We start from the raw sequence: 15,002 nt of genomic DNA, 5'->3' as shown, positions 1-15,002 counted from the left end.
CATGGAGAAACACGTCTGTTTTGTGCCAGCAGCAGTTCCCCACTAGTTTCCTGCCTCTGCTCTGCATGCAAAGGGGCAACTGGCTCCTCCACTCCCTCTCCCGCAGCAGTGTTGTTGTAGCCCTGTGAATCCCAACAGGACAATGGCAAGGAATCCTTTTTCACATCCAAAACCCCACGGCAGAAAGTGCTGAGTCTTTGGGGGGATAGCTAGTGGCTTTGCTGCCACAGTTCAGTGCAGAGAGAAAACGTCTAAGGAGGAGCGCAAGCCCAACTATTCCCAGTCCCCATTTCTGCCTCTGCATCCCCGTTTTTGTCCTCATTCCTTTGTCCTCCATTCCATCTTCTCTACTGTGTCTCCCTTGTCCCCTATCCCCCCCCCCCCGGGGTGCTGGAACAATTTGTACAGTAGGGGTGCTGAGACCCATTCAGCTAGGGTTATCAGGCAGCAAGTGTGAAAAATCGGGACAGGGGGTGGGGGTAATAGGAGACTGTATAAGAAAAAGACTCAAAAATCAGGACTGTCCCTATAATATCAGGACATCTGGTCACCCTACATTCAGCCAAACTGCAAAGCTGGTCTATAATGGGAAGCCAAGGGGGTATGGCCGCGGCAACACCCCTCCCAGCACCTCTAGTTCCAGAACCTATATCGCCCCCCTGGTCTTGCCACCCTCCGTCCCCACCTGGCTCGGAGGGCAGGTTCGGAGGGCGAGCCAGGGTCGAGCTAGGTCAGCCACTGGGACGGAGCATGCGCAGACGGCCCCGTGGCGCTCTCGGGCGCAGAGCAGGTGCTGCTGGCCCTGGGCGCCGGCCAGTCGCTAATCCCCGCGGGTGCAGCGAGGAGTCGCCATAGCCAGCAGCGGCAGGAGTTCCCGGCGGCGGCGTCTCTCAGGACCCACACTCCGGCCCCTTGCCATGGCGAGCAGCCCCCCTTCTCCTGCAGAAGAGCCCCGCTCCGCTGTGGGGCTCAGCGGGGCGCAGAGCCCGGAGCCGCTCGGGGCAGGGGGCTCCCAAGAGCCGGAGGAGGGAGGGAGCGAGGAAGGGGCGGCGGAGGAGAAGCCCTCCGGCCCGTGGCGGGAGGAGGGTGCAGCAGAAAGAGCAGCTGAACGGAAGGGCCAGGAGGCGCCCGGGGTCCGGGGCGCCGCAGAGAGCTGCGGAGAGGGGGAAGAAGAGGCAGGAGCAAGGAGCCCCGAGGGGCAGCAGCAGGAGCCTGTCCCCGCGCACAGCCCAGCAGGGGAGCGCTCGGAGGAAAGGGGCGAAGGAGACGCAGGGGGAAGCGGGGAGGGCGAAGGACCTGCAGAGCTCCCCGCGGAGGAGAGCACCGGAGGAGGGAGTCCGGGGCCAGACCCCGCGCAGGAGGGCACCGGAGGAGGGAGCCCGGGGCCAGACCCCGCGGAGGAGGGCACCGGAGGCGAGATCCCGGCGCCAGACCCCGCGCAGGAGGGCACCGGAGGAGGGAGCCCGGGGCCAGACCCCGCGGAGGAGGGCACCGGAGGCGAGATCCCGGCGCCAGACCCCGCGCAGGAGGGCACCGGAGGAGGGAGCCCGGGGCCAGACCCCGCGGAGGAGGGCACCGGAGGAGGGAGCCCGGGGCCAGACCCCGCGCAGGAGGGCACCGGAGGAGGGAGCCCGGGGCCAGACCCCGCGCAGGAGGGCACCGGAGGAGGGAGCCCGGGGCCAGACCCCGCGCAGGAGGGCACCGGAGGAGGGAGCCCGGGGCCAGACCCCGCGCAGGAGGGCACCGGAGGAGGGAGCCCGGGGCCAGACCCCGCGCAGGAGGGCACCGGAGGAGGAAGCCCGGGGCCAGACCCCGCGCAGGAGGGCACCGGAGGCGAGATCCCGGCGCCAGACCCCGCGCAGGAGGGCACCAGAGGAGGGAGCCGGGGGCCAGACCCCGCGGAGGAGGGCACCGGAGGAGGAAGCCCGGAGCCAGACCCCGCGCAGGAGGGCACCGGAGGCGAGAGCCTGGGGCGAAGCCCCGCGGAGGAGGGCACCGGAGGCGAGATCCCGGCGCCAGACCCCGCGCAGGAGGGCACGGGAGGAGGGAGCCCGGGGCCAAGCCCCGCGCAGGAGGGCACCGGAGGAGGGAGCCTGGGGCCAAGCCCCGCGCAGGAGGGCACCGGAGGAGGGAGCCTGGGGCCAAGCTCCGCGGAAGGCGGAGCCGCAGAACGGGCTACCCCCGGGGCAGAAACCCCCCAGGCCGAAGATCCTGCAGAGGCTGCCGGGGAGGAAGAAGACCCTGAAGAAGGCCCTGGGGAGGACGCGAGAGAGGAAGAAAAGCCTGGGGACATGGCAGAGGAGGAAGGAGCCCCCGCGGGAGAAGAGCGCGAAGAGGAGGAGAGAAAGGAAGAGGATGGGGAGGAAGATGCAACAGCAGAAGCAAAGCCTCAGGAAGGGGAGGATGCAGCAGAGGACGAAACTAGGGCTGGAGAAAGTCCGGCAAGCAGTGCTCCAGCTGGAGCAAATCCCGAAGACACCGAGACGAGCGAAGAAAGCCCCGCGGCAGGAGGCGCCGCAGGCCATGCAGCAGAGGAAATGCCAGCAGCAGCAGAACACGCGAGCACAGAGGACGCTGCTACAAGAGAAAGCCCAGAGAGTATCCCAGGTGGGGATGAACTGAGCAACCACCTGACAGAGCCACATGCAACCGGGGACCCCGAGGAGCCTGCGGGAGCGGAGAAAGGCGAGGAAGCCATGAGCCTGAACGGCATGCAGGGCAGGGGCGAGGTAGAGGAAGAAGAGGATGAGGCGAGCACACCTGGTGAACCCGGGGAAGAGACGCAAGAGCATGACATTTCCCTCTTCGTCAAGGTAAAAACTGCCTAGTCAGTCAATCCGCTCGCACCCTTGCTCTTCCCTTAGACCAATAGCTGGCTCCGATCCTCAAGCTTGGGGAAGATTTGTTGTGTAGCTCATGATGACCGGATCATGGGCTGGTGTTAGCTGTTTCCTAGACTCATGGGTGGTTGGGGGAGAGCTAGATAAAGCGGTCGCCCCCTGTGACACCGCCTAAAGGAATGTATCAGAGGGGTAGGCGTGTTAGTCTGGGTCCCTAAAACACGGCAAAGAGAATGAATGGAGTTACTCCTCTGCCCAAGCATGTATGTAGAGTTTTACCAAAAGAAGTGACCCTGTGCAGCTCAGCGTTACAATAACGTGGAGTAGTTTGAGGGAGCTCCATCTAGTTCCCCCTCCCCCCATATTCGTTACAGAGCGCAGCTGTAAGGGAGAGAACCTTTGGTTGTGCATTTGCTGTTATTAGTGTCCTTTAAATCTGCCAGACGCAAATCCAGTTTTGTTTAAATGATTTGGTTATTATTTACTCCCGAGATTAATCTCCTTTGACTTTTCAGTCCTTCTTGGTTAAACATAGACATTTCTCTCTGTTATGCTGCAAATCGTGGTTTTGTCGTTCTGATAGTTACAATAATTAATAACACCAGCAAGAAAAGGGAAGGTGCAAAACTGTCAGTAAGGCAATTTCCCAAAGGACTTTCACCCACAACTATTTTGACATGTTTTACTCTTTTGATCTAGATATCTCTACATGTTTAAATGAAAAGTGTATGAGAATCTAGGTGTCACTCTGGATTGTTCATGGGCTTCTCTGTGGTGCTAATCAGCATAGTGTCTGAGCACATGAAATACGAATGTGATAATTCATTCTCACAACTTTTTGTGAAGTAGAGAGATACTTGTTAAAGGTCCCTGGAGAGTTTAAAATCTCCAAAGTAGGAGGAGATAGAAGATGCACCACAGTTAGCCTTAGAGAAAAATACATAACAAGTGATATTATAGGAACTTATTTGGAAGAAAATAGAAAATTCCTTTTAAAGAGCATTGATAATATGATGTCACATTTATACAGCATGTTTTATGCTAAAAAGATCAGGAAGTACTTGACAGATACTGATAATTGAAATTAATTTCAAATAATAAATGTAGACAAATATGGCAATTCTAGATTCAGACTTTTTTTTGGAAAACAAACAGCCTCATGCTGCTGTGTAATGTGTTAGTATGTCAGTTAAAGATACACAATTTACATACATTCAAAATACCTATAATTCAAGCAGGTGAAATCTAATTTAGAAAAAAATCAGGCAAAATAAAAAACTAACATTTATGTAATGTTCTGAAATTAATTTCTGCCTATTTGCTCAGTTCTACAAAGTATAGCCTTGATCCTGAAGTCAGATCAGCATGAGTGGACCCTTAGGTCAGCACCATCAAAACCAAGTCCACAACTGGGTTGGAGGGCAACAACCAGGGGCAGTGCAAGTATGTTTCGTGCCCTAGGCGAAACTTAAACCTTGCGCCCCTGCCCTGAGACGCCCCCCCCCGCAGCAGCTCCGCCTTGAGACGCCCCCCTTGTGGCAGCTCCCCACCCCCCACCTTCCGCCCTGAGGCACCCCCCTCGCCCCAGCTCACCCCTGCTCCTCCCATGAGCACAAGCACCCCGAGCACACCGTGGCTGCTTCACTTCTCCCGCCTTCCAGGCTTGCGGCACCTAAGCTGATTGGCGCTGCAAGCCTGGGAGGCGGGAGAAGTGAAGTGGCCACGGGGTGCTTGGGGAGGAGGCGGGGCCGGGGTGAGCTGGGGTGAGGAGTTCCCCGGCATGCTGCCCCCCCTTACTTGCTGCAGGCGGTCCTCCCTGCGCTTCCCTGCCCCAGCTCCCTCCATCTAAATGTCAGCAGTGACCAGGGCGGCCGAAGATCCGGCCGCTCCAGTCTCTGCTGAAGAAAATGGCGCACCCCAAATGCCAGCGCCTGAGGTGACCACCTAGGTCGCCTAAATGATTGCACCAGCCCTGGCAACAATCAAATTTAGCCGGCACAACAATGAGCAGCATGGAACAAGTTGACTGAGGCGGGGCCAGCCTTATAAACAAAGAAAACAAGGGGCCACTTTGGGTTTTACACTACTGGAAGTCATATTTCCAATGCAGAATGTGCAACTCATTCATGGGTTGACCTGGTCTCATCCACCAGCACAGGAATGAAGTGAGAAGAAAAAACTCAGTTTGATCACCCCCTGCTGTTTGGCAATGAATCCGGAAACCAAGCAATTTATGCCTTGATTTCTCCCCCTTTCTTGAAGCGTAGGACTGCATACATAAAGCTAGCTCTATACCAAACAAACACAGGGGAAAAAACCCTATTTTTACAAGTGCTATTGAGTCTTTAATATCGAAATCACTGTATATTGCTATACTGGAAAGAGAAATGTTCTCTATTTTTATGTCCCCTTGCTCTCTCTCCCCCCATAGCTTTTTCTTAAAATACAAGTTTGATTGCGATATAAAGTTACTGTAAACTTTGCTCGAGCATATTGATCTCCATTAGCTGAATGCGGTGGCTAGAGTTGAAATTAATATTTCTGGGACAAAGTAGAAATCTATACAGCAGAAGTTGTATAGTACAATTTTACTCTGAAAAGTGACTATGCAAAAATGTTACCTTCTTACTCAGTAGATCTGCACCCTGTGCGTGTTCAATCGGGTGTGCTTTTTTTAATGACAGTTACATTTTTACTACTGTGAGCCCTGCAGGGCCAACTCAGATCTGGCAGAGAGAACTCCATTCTTTTCTGGCTCATAGATTGAGTGAACTGTTAACTACCAATTGTAGGGCCACTTATGCAACCTCCTCTTTGTTTTGTATCATGATCATAGATCCATCAATAAATGGAGCAGGATTGCACAGGTGTAACTAAAGTCATAATGTGGCAGAAGTTTCACCAGTATAAATGAGGACAATTTCTGTCTTGCAGAAAGAGCCCTGTCTGATTTTCAAATCCCAAGCAGAGATTGAAGGGCTGGCAATCAGAAAACAACATCATCTCTTTGTGTGTCAAAAACTGATAGTATTTGATATGGATTATCACTGAGACATAAATGCAGAATCCCATGTCGTCACTTTCATAAAGTCACTTTGCAAAGGCAAACCACACCTGGAGCATGATTCCAGTCCTTATAGAATATCTGAGGGATCAGAATTGGAGAGCAGGACATAATAAGGATAAGAATGTGAATTGTGCCATTATAATCTAAAAATAATGCCTAAGCATAGTTAACTGAAATATTTGTGAACTTCTAAAAGGAAGGAGGAACATTTTCATGACTGATTTAACATTAGTAATTTAAGAATGCTTTGAAAATAATGCATTCATCATTCTAATGACTTCACTGGCAGGACATAATCACACCTGAACATTTTACTATACACCTACTTGGTAAAGGACTAAATGTATTAGCTAAGACTGGTCTCTTGTTTCTCCGCCTCTGAGGCTGGCATCCTAGAGCAGCACTGTATTCGGAGTCCAGCGTCTCCCCATTCACAACATTTGAGAGGACAGGGAGGCCCTGTCTTTTCTACTGCTGGAAGGAATCATGCCTTTTTCTCCCTGCTGCTATGAGTAGCTGCACTGTCTCTCTGTACTCCCTTCTGCCCACTGGGAAAGGATGGGATAGAGAAGGTCGGTCCCCACTGTGGCTCAGAGTGGGCTCAAGATATTTAAAAAACACAGGTATAATGTTTAGGCCAGGGGTCGGCAACCTTTCAGAAGTAGTGTGCCGAGTCTTCATTTATGCACTCTAATTTAAGGTTTTGCGTGCCGGTAATACATTTTAACGTTTTTAGAAGATCTTTCTATAAGTCTATAATTTATAACTAAACTATTATTATATGTAAAGTAAATAAGGTTTTTAAAATGTTTAAGAAGCTTCATTTAAAATTAAATTAAAATGCAGAACCCCCAGAGCCTGGGCAGTGTGAGTGCCACTGAAGATCAGCTCGCGTATCGCCTTCAGCATTTATGCCATAGGTTGCCTACCTCTGGTTTAGACTGTACTAAGTTACAGTAAGTGTTTAAACAGAGGTAGAGTGGATACCAAAAATGAGCACTGAGTGAGTGCATCAGCCCATATAGAGCGTAGTCAGGGATGGTCCCAGAGTGATGATGCAGCAGAGTCTGACATGGTATTCCCCCAATTAGTGTATGCTTATTGCCAAAACTAAAGAGTTAAAAAGTGAGAAGGCAAGCAAATTGAATCCAAGTGTTTTATTTCAAGCATGAAATGATCCCCCCGAAAAGAGCCAAACCCAGCGCTTCCCAGTGCACATGTCTCCAGCCCACTGCTGCTCGCAGTAATACCATTATGCCAGCCTGTCATCTCTTCTGTACTGTTGGGCTGTTGCCCTCCACCTCTTTTCTACCATTTAAAATTTTTTTTTCCAGCAAACTTTATTGCCTGTTATGTATAATAAGAGCACTCTGTAAATATAGCCACTTCATTGCCCTCTCTCAAATTCCTCTTTAAAACTTTCCTCTCTTCTGATGCCTGCAGAAAATTCGCTAACCGTTAGGCTGAGACTGCTGCCCGTCATCTTGATCACTATTGTTTCATTGTTACCTTGTGCTCCCCCCAGCTGTTGTCTCATGTCTTATATTTAGATTGTAAACTTGCAGGATCAAGCCAGAAATTATTTTGGCACTGTGGCAAAAGTGTTATGGTGTTAAGGAAGCATGAAATTAATCTAAATTGTTTCAACTCTTCTCTGCTGAAAACTGAAGGCAACAACAACTAGTGAGAGTGTGAACCAGTGCAATATCCCAGGCCAGATTCTGCTCCTAGCTGCACTGTAAATCCAGGAGAACTCCTTGTGATTCTAGCTTTGTACTAGTGCAAATGAGAACAGTTTGGCTCTCTAAGCCTAAACATTACAAACAAATAGATTTGTGATGTTAATTTAAGACTGAAACAAGGACTTTTGTTCCTGCCTGAAAATTGGATTTCTGTAAAAAGCCTCCACTAATCTGACATCATGCTTAGCTCCACTTTGTCCTGGGATAGACCAGATAGACAATTTTGTGGCCAGGTCTTAAGGACCAGATTTTTCAAGCTATTTAGGTGCATAATAGGATTTTCTAAAGTGTCTAAGTATCTAATACCCACTAGGCAACTATCTGCATCTTTAAGTGCCTAAATAGCTTTAAAAATCTGTCCCTGAGTGACTTGCCCAGGGATATACAGGAAGTCTGTTGCAGACCTGAAAACATTAGTTTGAAGCAAATCTTCACATAAAAGATTAAAAAGTTACCATTGTTACCTATTTTTCTGAATTACCAGCACCATCATCTCCCAAAATGACACCTCATCATATTTAAAAATGAAGTTGTCAACCTGCCCAGTGTAGTAAAAACCACCACCTACTTTGTTCTAGGGAACCTTCAGGCTTCAGCTGGAGTCCTTGGTCGCTATACTGTCACCATCCTCAGGTATACTGGGATATCACTCATGGCAACCAGGGATCTGTGACTTCAGCGGCCATAAAACAATCATAAAGAAAGGTGAAGGAGATTTTCAAAGGCACAAATGGCAATGATGCACTTAACTCCCATTGACTTTCTGTGGAATGTGGGCATCTAGCCACCATATGTGCCTTTGCAAATCTTCTCTGGTAAGTTTAAAATTGCCTAGGACTTGAATACTGCTTCTAACTTTACTATTTAGGATATTCAGGACATAATTCTGTACCTGGTTCATTTAAAAACATATTTGCAGGTCACCTTTAAGATATTTCAGATAAGATCAGAATTAAACCTCATAGTTTTAGCTACGAATTTCAGTGATTCTGAAGATCAGAGGGTCTAGTAATTTTGCTGTAAGTGCAGAAATTAAACACCTGGGCTACTCATTTCAGTATGAGATCTTCCATCAAATTAATCCGATGTTAAAAGAGTTCTTGCTCAGATTCTGGGTTAACAATAAATGGTGTATCTTAAGAGCTCTTCAAAAGGCTAAGATTAAAATAACAGACTTCATCCAATCTTTGTGACCTTTTTGGTCTCTTATTCACAGGGTGATTCATTTCATTCATCCTTCCAATCAATCTTTTTGATCTCAGTTACATTTGTGTAATCTGAGATAACTCCATTGATTTCCAGCCTTCATTGTACCCTTCCTGAGATGTGTTGTGCACCAAATAGCTGATTCTCAGGATCTGGCCCTATATTCTTAGAGATTTGCTGAATTATCAGAAATTCAGATACACAAGAAAGTAAACAAGGCAGAGAGATTTTGGCCACTGAAAGAAACACTAGACAAAAACCAGCTGCTGCACCATGCTTACAGATATCACACCTGATGCGTGCTTCATAATACAGAAGAGGAGGAACCTTTACTTTCCATGAAATGTTTATAGGATCCAGATGTAGAACTGTGGTCTAGATTATGTATTAAGGGGGAAAAAAGACTATTCTAAAAGTAAATTATTTGGGCTTGATAGCTTTACGTACTCTGGCTGTGATTTTCAAAGGAGTCCCTAGGAATTAGGTGCTCAAATTCCATTGGAAAAAAAAACCAGCCTGTATTCCCATCTGATGTACTTCACTCTGTATCTGATGTTTGACATGTAGATTTCCAGGAAAAAGTCATAGAGGAAAGATTTATATATCGGATTTGGATTTTTGCTTGTCCCTGGGTGAAAAATCACTTCCGGTACCCAAACAAAAATATGTAAAAAAAGTAATAATAATAATAATAAAAAAAATCACTGTTAATCTTTATAATATAGACACACTGTTATTTGGGGGACCAGAATTTGGAGTGGAGTGAGTAGAGGAACATTTGATTAGGTTTAGACAACAGTAGAAAGGTCCCTGCTTCTTTTCTTCAACCTCCTCCCTAATAGGGTTGCCAACTTTCTAACTGCACAAAACCTAACACCCTTGCCCCATCCCTTTCCTGTCTCTTCTCTGAGGCTCCACGCCCCCACTCACTCCAGCCCTCCGTCGCTCACTCTTCCCCACCCTCACTCACTTTCACTGCACTGCGGCAGGGTTGGGGTGAGGGCTCTAGCTCCAGCTCTGAAGTGGGGCCAGAAATGAAGAGTTCAGGATGCGGGAGGAGGCTCTGGGCTGGGGCCAAGGAGCTTGGATATGGGAAGGGTACAAGTTCTGAGTATGGGCTCTGGGGTGGGGCTGAGAAGTTTGGGGTATAGGAGGGGGCTCAGGGCTGGGGCAGGGGCTTGGGGTGCAGGAGGGGTTTTGGGGTGCAGGCTCCAGGAAGGAGTTTGAGGTGCGGGTGGGGTATGTGAGGGAGTTAGGGTGTGAGAGTAGGGGTGCCAGCTTTCTAATCACACTAAACCAAACACTCTGCCCCGAATCCACGCCCGAGGTCGCACTCACTCCATCCCCCCTCCATCACTTGCTCTTCCCTATACTCACTCGCTTTCACCAGGCTGGGGCAGGGGGTTGGGGGGTGGGAGGGGGTATGGACTCTGGTCTGGGGGTGCAGGCTGTGGTCTGGGGGTGGGAATGAGGGGTTTGAGGTGCTGGAGGGGGCTCTGGGCTGGGGCTATGGCGTTCAGACTGTGGGAGGGGGTGAGGGCTCCAGCTGGGGCTGCAAGCTCTGGGGTGCGTGTGGGGCTGAGGGGTTTGGGGTGTAGGAGGGGGCTCCAGGCTGGGGGTTGAGGGCTCTGGCTGTGGGTGGGGCCAGGGATGAGGGGTTTAGGGTGCAGGAGGGGGCTCTAGGCTGGGGTGGGGGGTTGGTTCTGTACTTCCTTTCTTCCTGGTGCTGCTAAGCGCAGTTAGACTCTTGTGTGTTCCTTTCCTCTGTCAGTTTGCTTTCTTATATTTTCCCAGCACTACCGCAACGTTGATTATAGGTAAGGCTGCGAGCCTGTCATGGAAGTCATGGATTCTGTGACCTCCGTGACTTCCACAGCAGCTGGTGCTGGCTCAGGGGCTTCCCCAGCTGGGCAGCCCCTGGCCTAGCAAGAGCAGTATGGGTGTGTGGGAGGGGTCTCAGAGGGTGCGGGGGGTGGTGCTTACCTTGGGGTGGAGGGCTTCCACTGGCATGGCTCTGCATCTCCTAGGCAGCGGAGGGGCAGGCTCCATGCCATACGCTGCCTGTGCCTGCAGGCCCTGCCCCCACAGGTCACATTGACTGTTGTTCCCGGCAGCCTGTGCTCCTCTGCTGCCTAGGAGCTTCAGGGATGCAGAGCTGCATAGGGAGACCTGCCAGCCTCACCAACACCTCCTCTACCCACCCTCCCCAGCACCATTGGTGTCCTGGGCCACCACCCGTAGAGCACCTGCGGCCCTTGGCTCAAATTTTAGTCACAGGTATTTTTAGTAAAAGTCATGGACAGGTCACGAGCTGTGAATTTTTGTTTGCTGCCTGTTACCTCTCCATGACTTTTACTAAAAATACCCATGACTAAAACATAGTCTTAGTTATAGAGTCTTCCAGTCACACCACCTATTCCATATCATAGCAGGCAGTCCAACTTAAAAAAGAAGTAGCCTAAAAGAGAGTCATTGCCCCAGGCAGAGCACAAGCACAGCTCAACCTTACATCAGGGAATGGGTGAGGAAAGGGCAACTATCCATCAACTAGTTTGTTTTAATGAAACCAGAACAAAACTAAACCATGCTTTCATTCAAACTGGCCACCTGCTGCTATCCATCACAACCAGGGCAATTCCTGTAAAGTAGCCATTTATAAAATATTTGTATTACAGTTTCAAATCTTGTATATATTTTCAAGTGCTAAGTTTGCAGAGACAATTGTGTGCAGTAGTTAAACACACATTAGCCAGGGATTCTGTTTTGTTCCCAAGACTCACAAAACAGGAAACTGGCCAACTTCCCACAAGCATTTGCCTTTTTTTAGCTATTCTGCTGGATGGAGTGTGGCAATTTAGGATGCCATAATACAGCTTAAGAGGAGCGGCATTATGAATTCTTTTCATAACTCTTCAGGTTATTGTGTATACTCTGTGCACTGGTTGCAGATTCTTATAGAGCTGACTATTTAGAGGTCTTTTTTAGTTTATTAAAGTGGTACACTTTTAGAGAAAAGGACCAATGTAAAGTTACACATTTTAAGGAGATATGAAACTGAACTGAGATTATTTAGTCTGCAGAAGAGAAGAGTGAGGGGGGATTTGATAGCTACTTTCAACTACCTGAAAGGGGGTTCCAAAGATGATCTAGACTGTTCTCAGTGGTACCTGATGACAGAACAAGCAGTAATGGTCTCAAGTTGCAGTGGGGAGGTTTAGGTTGGATATTAGGAAAAACTTTTTCACTAGGAGGGTGGTGAAGCACTGGAATGGGTTACCTAGGGAGGTGGTGGAATCTCCTTCCTTAAAGGTTATTAAGGGCAGGCTTGACAAAGCCCTGGCTGGGATGATTTAGTTGGGAATTGGTCCTGCTTTGAGCAGGGGGTTGGACTAGATGACCTCCTGAGGTCCCTTCCAACCCTGATATTCTACGAAAGCCTTTGTTTCAATGGCAGCAAAACAAAACAAAACAAAAAAAAAACAGTTTATTAGTTCTAAAAGTATGGGGAGAGGTTCAACTTTACTTATGGTTACAATTGCTCTCACTGTTCCCCCTCCCTCCCTTTTTCTGGGTAATTCGTAGCTGTTTTAGAACTTAAAATTATACAGATACATTTACTCCCTGAACCTGTTCACTGAAAAATAGCTTTAAAAGCTATGCACTGAAATAACTCTTTTTGCAAGTTTGATCTTGAAGACATGCTTAGACATTTTGTAGCAATTTAGTGCTTTGTTTAGGTATACTAATGCCAATTCTGACAACATACAACCCAAACCCTACTTCAAAAATAGACAGATTAAAAGAAGCAACCACAAAATTATAGCAGCATCATAATGTGGTCACATATGTAAAACTGAACCCACCACTGGGTTGAATTTTTCTTTTCCCCAAAATCCCTCCAAACATCTTGAGTTCCCTTTTTGTCCTGTAATTTGAGGATTGCAAATTATAAGATATATAAATTTTGTTTATTTGGTTGAAGTCTGTAAAGGCCCCAAGAATGGTTTATGCACACAATACTCTATCATTCTCCTGTACCTATCCTCTGTAATGTCACTGCAAATGACTTGGTCTAGAATTATTTAAGTCAGAAAATATTAAAAATCAAACCAAACATTTTATGTCCTCACAACTATGTTCTTAAACATTTATTACTTTCACTTATCAAATTAGTGTGTGGTTTACTTTAAGCATATGCTTAAGTCACATGGGCCTTAAACATTTTGATGAACAGAGTCAGAGTCTAGGGCCTAATTCTATGTTCCTTGTAATTGATACTTGTGGTAGTTTTAAATGTTCAAGGAATGCAGGATGAAGTCTCTAAGGGCTCAATCCTGCAACCTTTGTTCCTCGTGAGCATTCTTTTCCCAGGTAAGAACATCTATTGACCTCACTATGGGTCTGATTTTACACTGTTTACAGACAAAACTCCCAAAGGCAAAGAAAAGAGTTTTCCTTATCTCATTGCTGCCAATGCCCTGAGTTTGGCGGGGGCTAGCCTTGGTTTTGTAAATCCATCTGGGTAACTGCAGCTGTACTTAATGTCCTGTGGCTGCAGAAAACAGCTGTATTGATGTGCTCAGAGCTTTGCATTCTGCTCGTTGTTTAATTTTGTATGTTTCTGTAGTTTAGGGCAGGGAGGAGAGGAGCCACTTTTTATTTGTGTAGAAAAAAAAAACCAGTGCACACAACTCCTTCTGGCCTTCAGATGTACAGCATCACTATTCTATTACTGGGGAGAAAGTTAAGTAGCTTTATGGTTACTACAGGATCTCACACAACATTATCTTGTTTTATAGGTGTCTCACACACATGGTGGGTGTGGCATTACTCACAGTCATAGCATGCACAGTGGCTGTGCTGCATTTTTTTTATGGTTCTATGATTTTTGTTTTTACAATTCTGTCTCATGGACTCATACACACAGAGCCCTATTTTTGAAAGTTTAAAAAAAATGTTTTCTAGAGATTGTGAGGACATGCAGAGGGTATGCAGCCTTGCAATGATTATTAATATGACAGTAGAACTGAGAAGTCCATCTGAGATCAGGGCCTTATTGTACTGTGCACTCCAAGAGACAGTCCCCACTCCAAAGAGTTCAATCTTAATACAAGCAAATATTGTTATCCCCATTTTACAGATGGGGGAACTAAAAGAAGTAGAGATTTAGGTCTTGATCCCCAAAAGTATTTAGATGTTCAAATCAATGGGAGTTAGGAGCCTAAATATCTTTGAGGATTCTGGACCTTACTGACTTTCTATCACTGTTAGTATTTCACATAGTTTTCTGCATATTTTGATTCCTTGGACTAAAATAAAAATGTAAGCCCAGCTGGTCTCTAATGCCATTTTTTTTCTGAAGAAAAAAATCACATATCCCTTGGTTAGAACACAGGTTCTTGTAAGGAACATAGTTAAATGGCATATGAAGGTTATATGGTTTTTTTTTTGCGCTGCTAACTGATAGCAAAATGTCATGATGTGATAAGGAGTTGTTTGTATTTCCATTTGATATGTTTATTTACTGATAAAAGACTGAAGAAGTTGAATAATTACATACCAATTGATTTCAGTAATTTCAAAATTTTTAGCATTTAAGCAAACTTTTTTTTAGTTTTCCAAACTAAGTTTCTCTAGTTTTGTAAACAAAATGTTGATGCTTTACACAGTGCATGTCATTTTAATTAGTTGTTTAAAATCTGCTCATGATAATACATTTAAATTTATATAGCATTTTATAGGAATGAATAGTTTGAGGCTTTTGATGCTCATTGACATCATGTGACACAATATGCAGTTATATGTGTGAAGCAGGAGGAAGCCCAAGGTTCCATGGAGAGGGCCTTACTCAGAAATAAGCACCCTTTTCCATGGAAGGATCAGCTGTCAGGCTATGTATTAGGTGAACTGTAGCAGGTGTGGGAAGGAAATTGTTGCTCAGATCATACAGGAAGGAGTTTTGCCCCTCCAGTTCTCCTTTTACGAAACCTTAGAGACACATCAGTTTTGTATCATTAGCTTAATGACTGGAGGTTACTTATTTTCTTTTCCTGTTCTTCGGGAAGGGTACTATTGCACTGGCAGACTGAAGCTGCTGTGGTCATGATGTTTCCCTCTCTAGTTCTGTTTCCATTCATAAACTGAAAT

General features: G+C 47.1%; 1 protein-coding gene across 1 annotated transcript in view; it reads left to right on the top strand.

Moving 5' to 3' along the window:
- Nucleotides 1-824: 824 nt before the first annotated feature.
- CLIC6 (chloride intracellular channel 6) overlaps nt 825-15,002 on the top strand; it is a 51,830-nt gene continuing 37,652 nt past the window's right edge. Inside the window, exons 1-2 of the mRNA XM_030578328.1 lie at nt 825-1,413; nt 1,624-2,813. Coding sequence (XP_030434188.1) covers nt 918-1,413; nt 1,624-2,813 — 1,686 coding nt within the window. The 5' untranslated portion in view covers nt 825-917. The remainder of the gene's footprint in view (nt 1,414-1,623; nt 2,814-15,002) is intronic.

The sequence above is a fragment of the Gopherus evgoodei genome, chromosome 1 (genome assembly GCF_007399415.2).
Source record: "Gopherus evgoodei ecotype Sinaloan lineage chromosome 1, rGopEvg1_v1.p, whole genome shotgun sequence".
Taxonomy (NCBI): Eukaryota; Metazoa; Chordata; order Testudines; family Testudinidae; genus Gopherus; species Gopherus evgoodei.
This window is presented reverse-complemented; position numbering and strand designations above follow the sequence as displayed.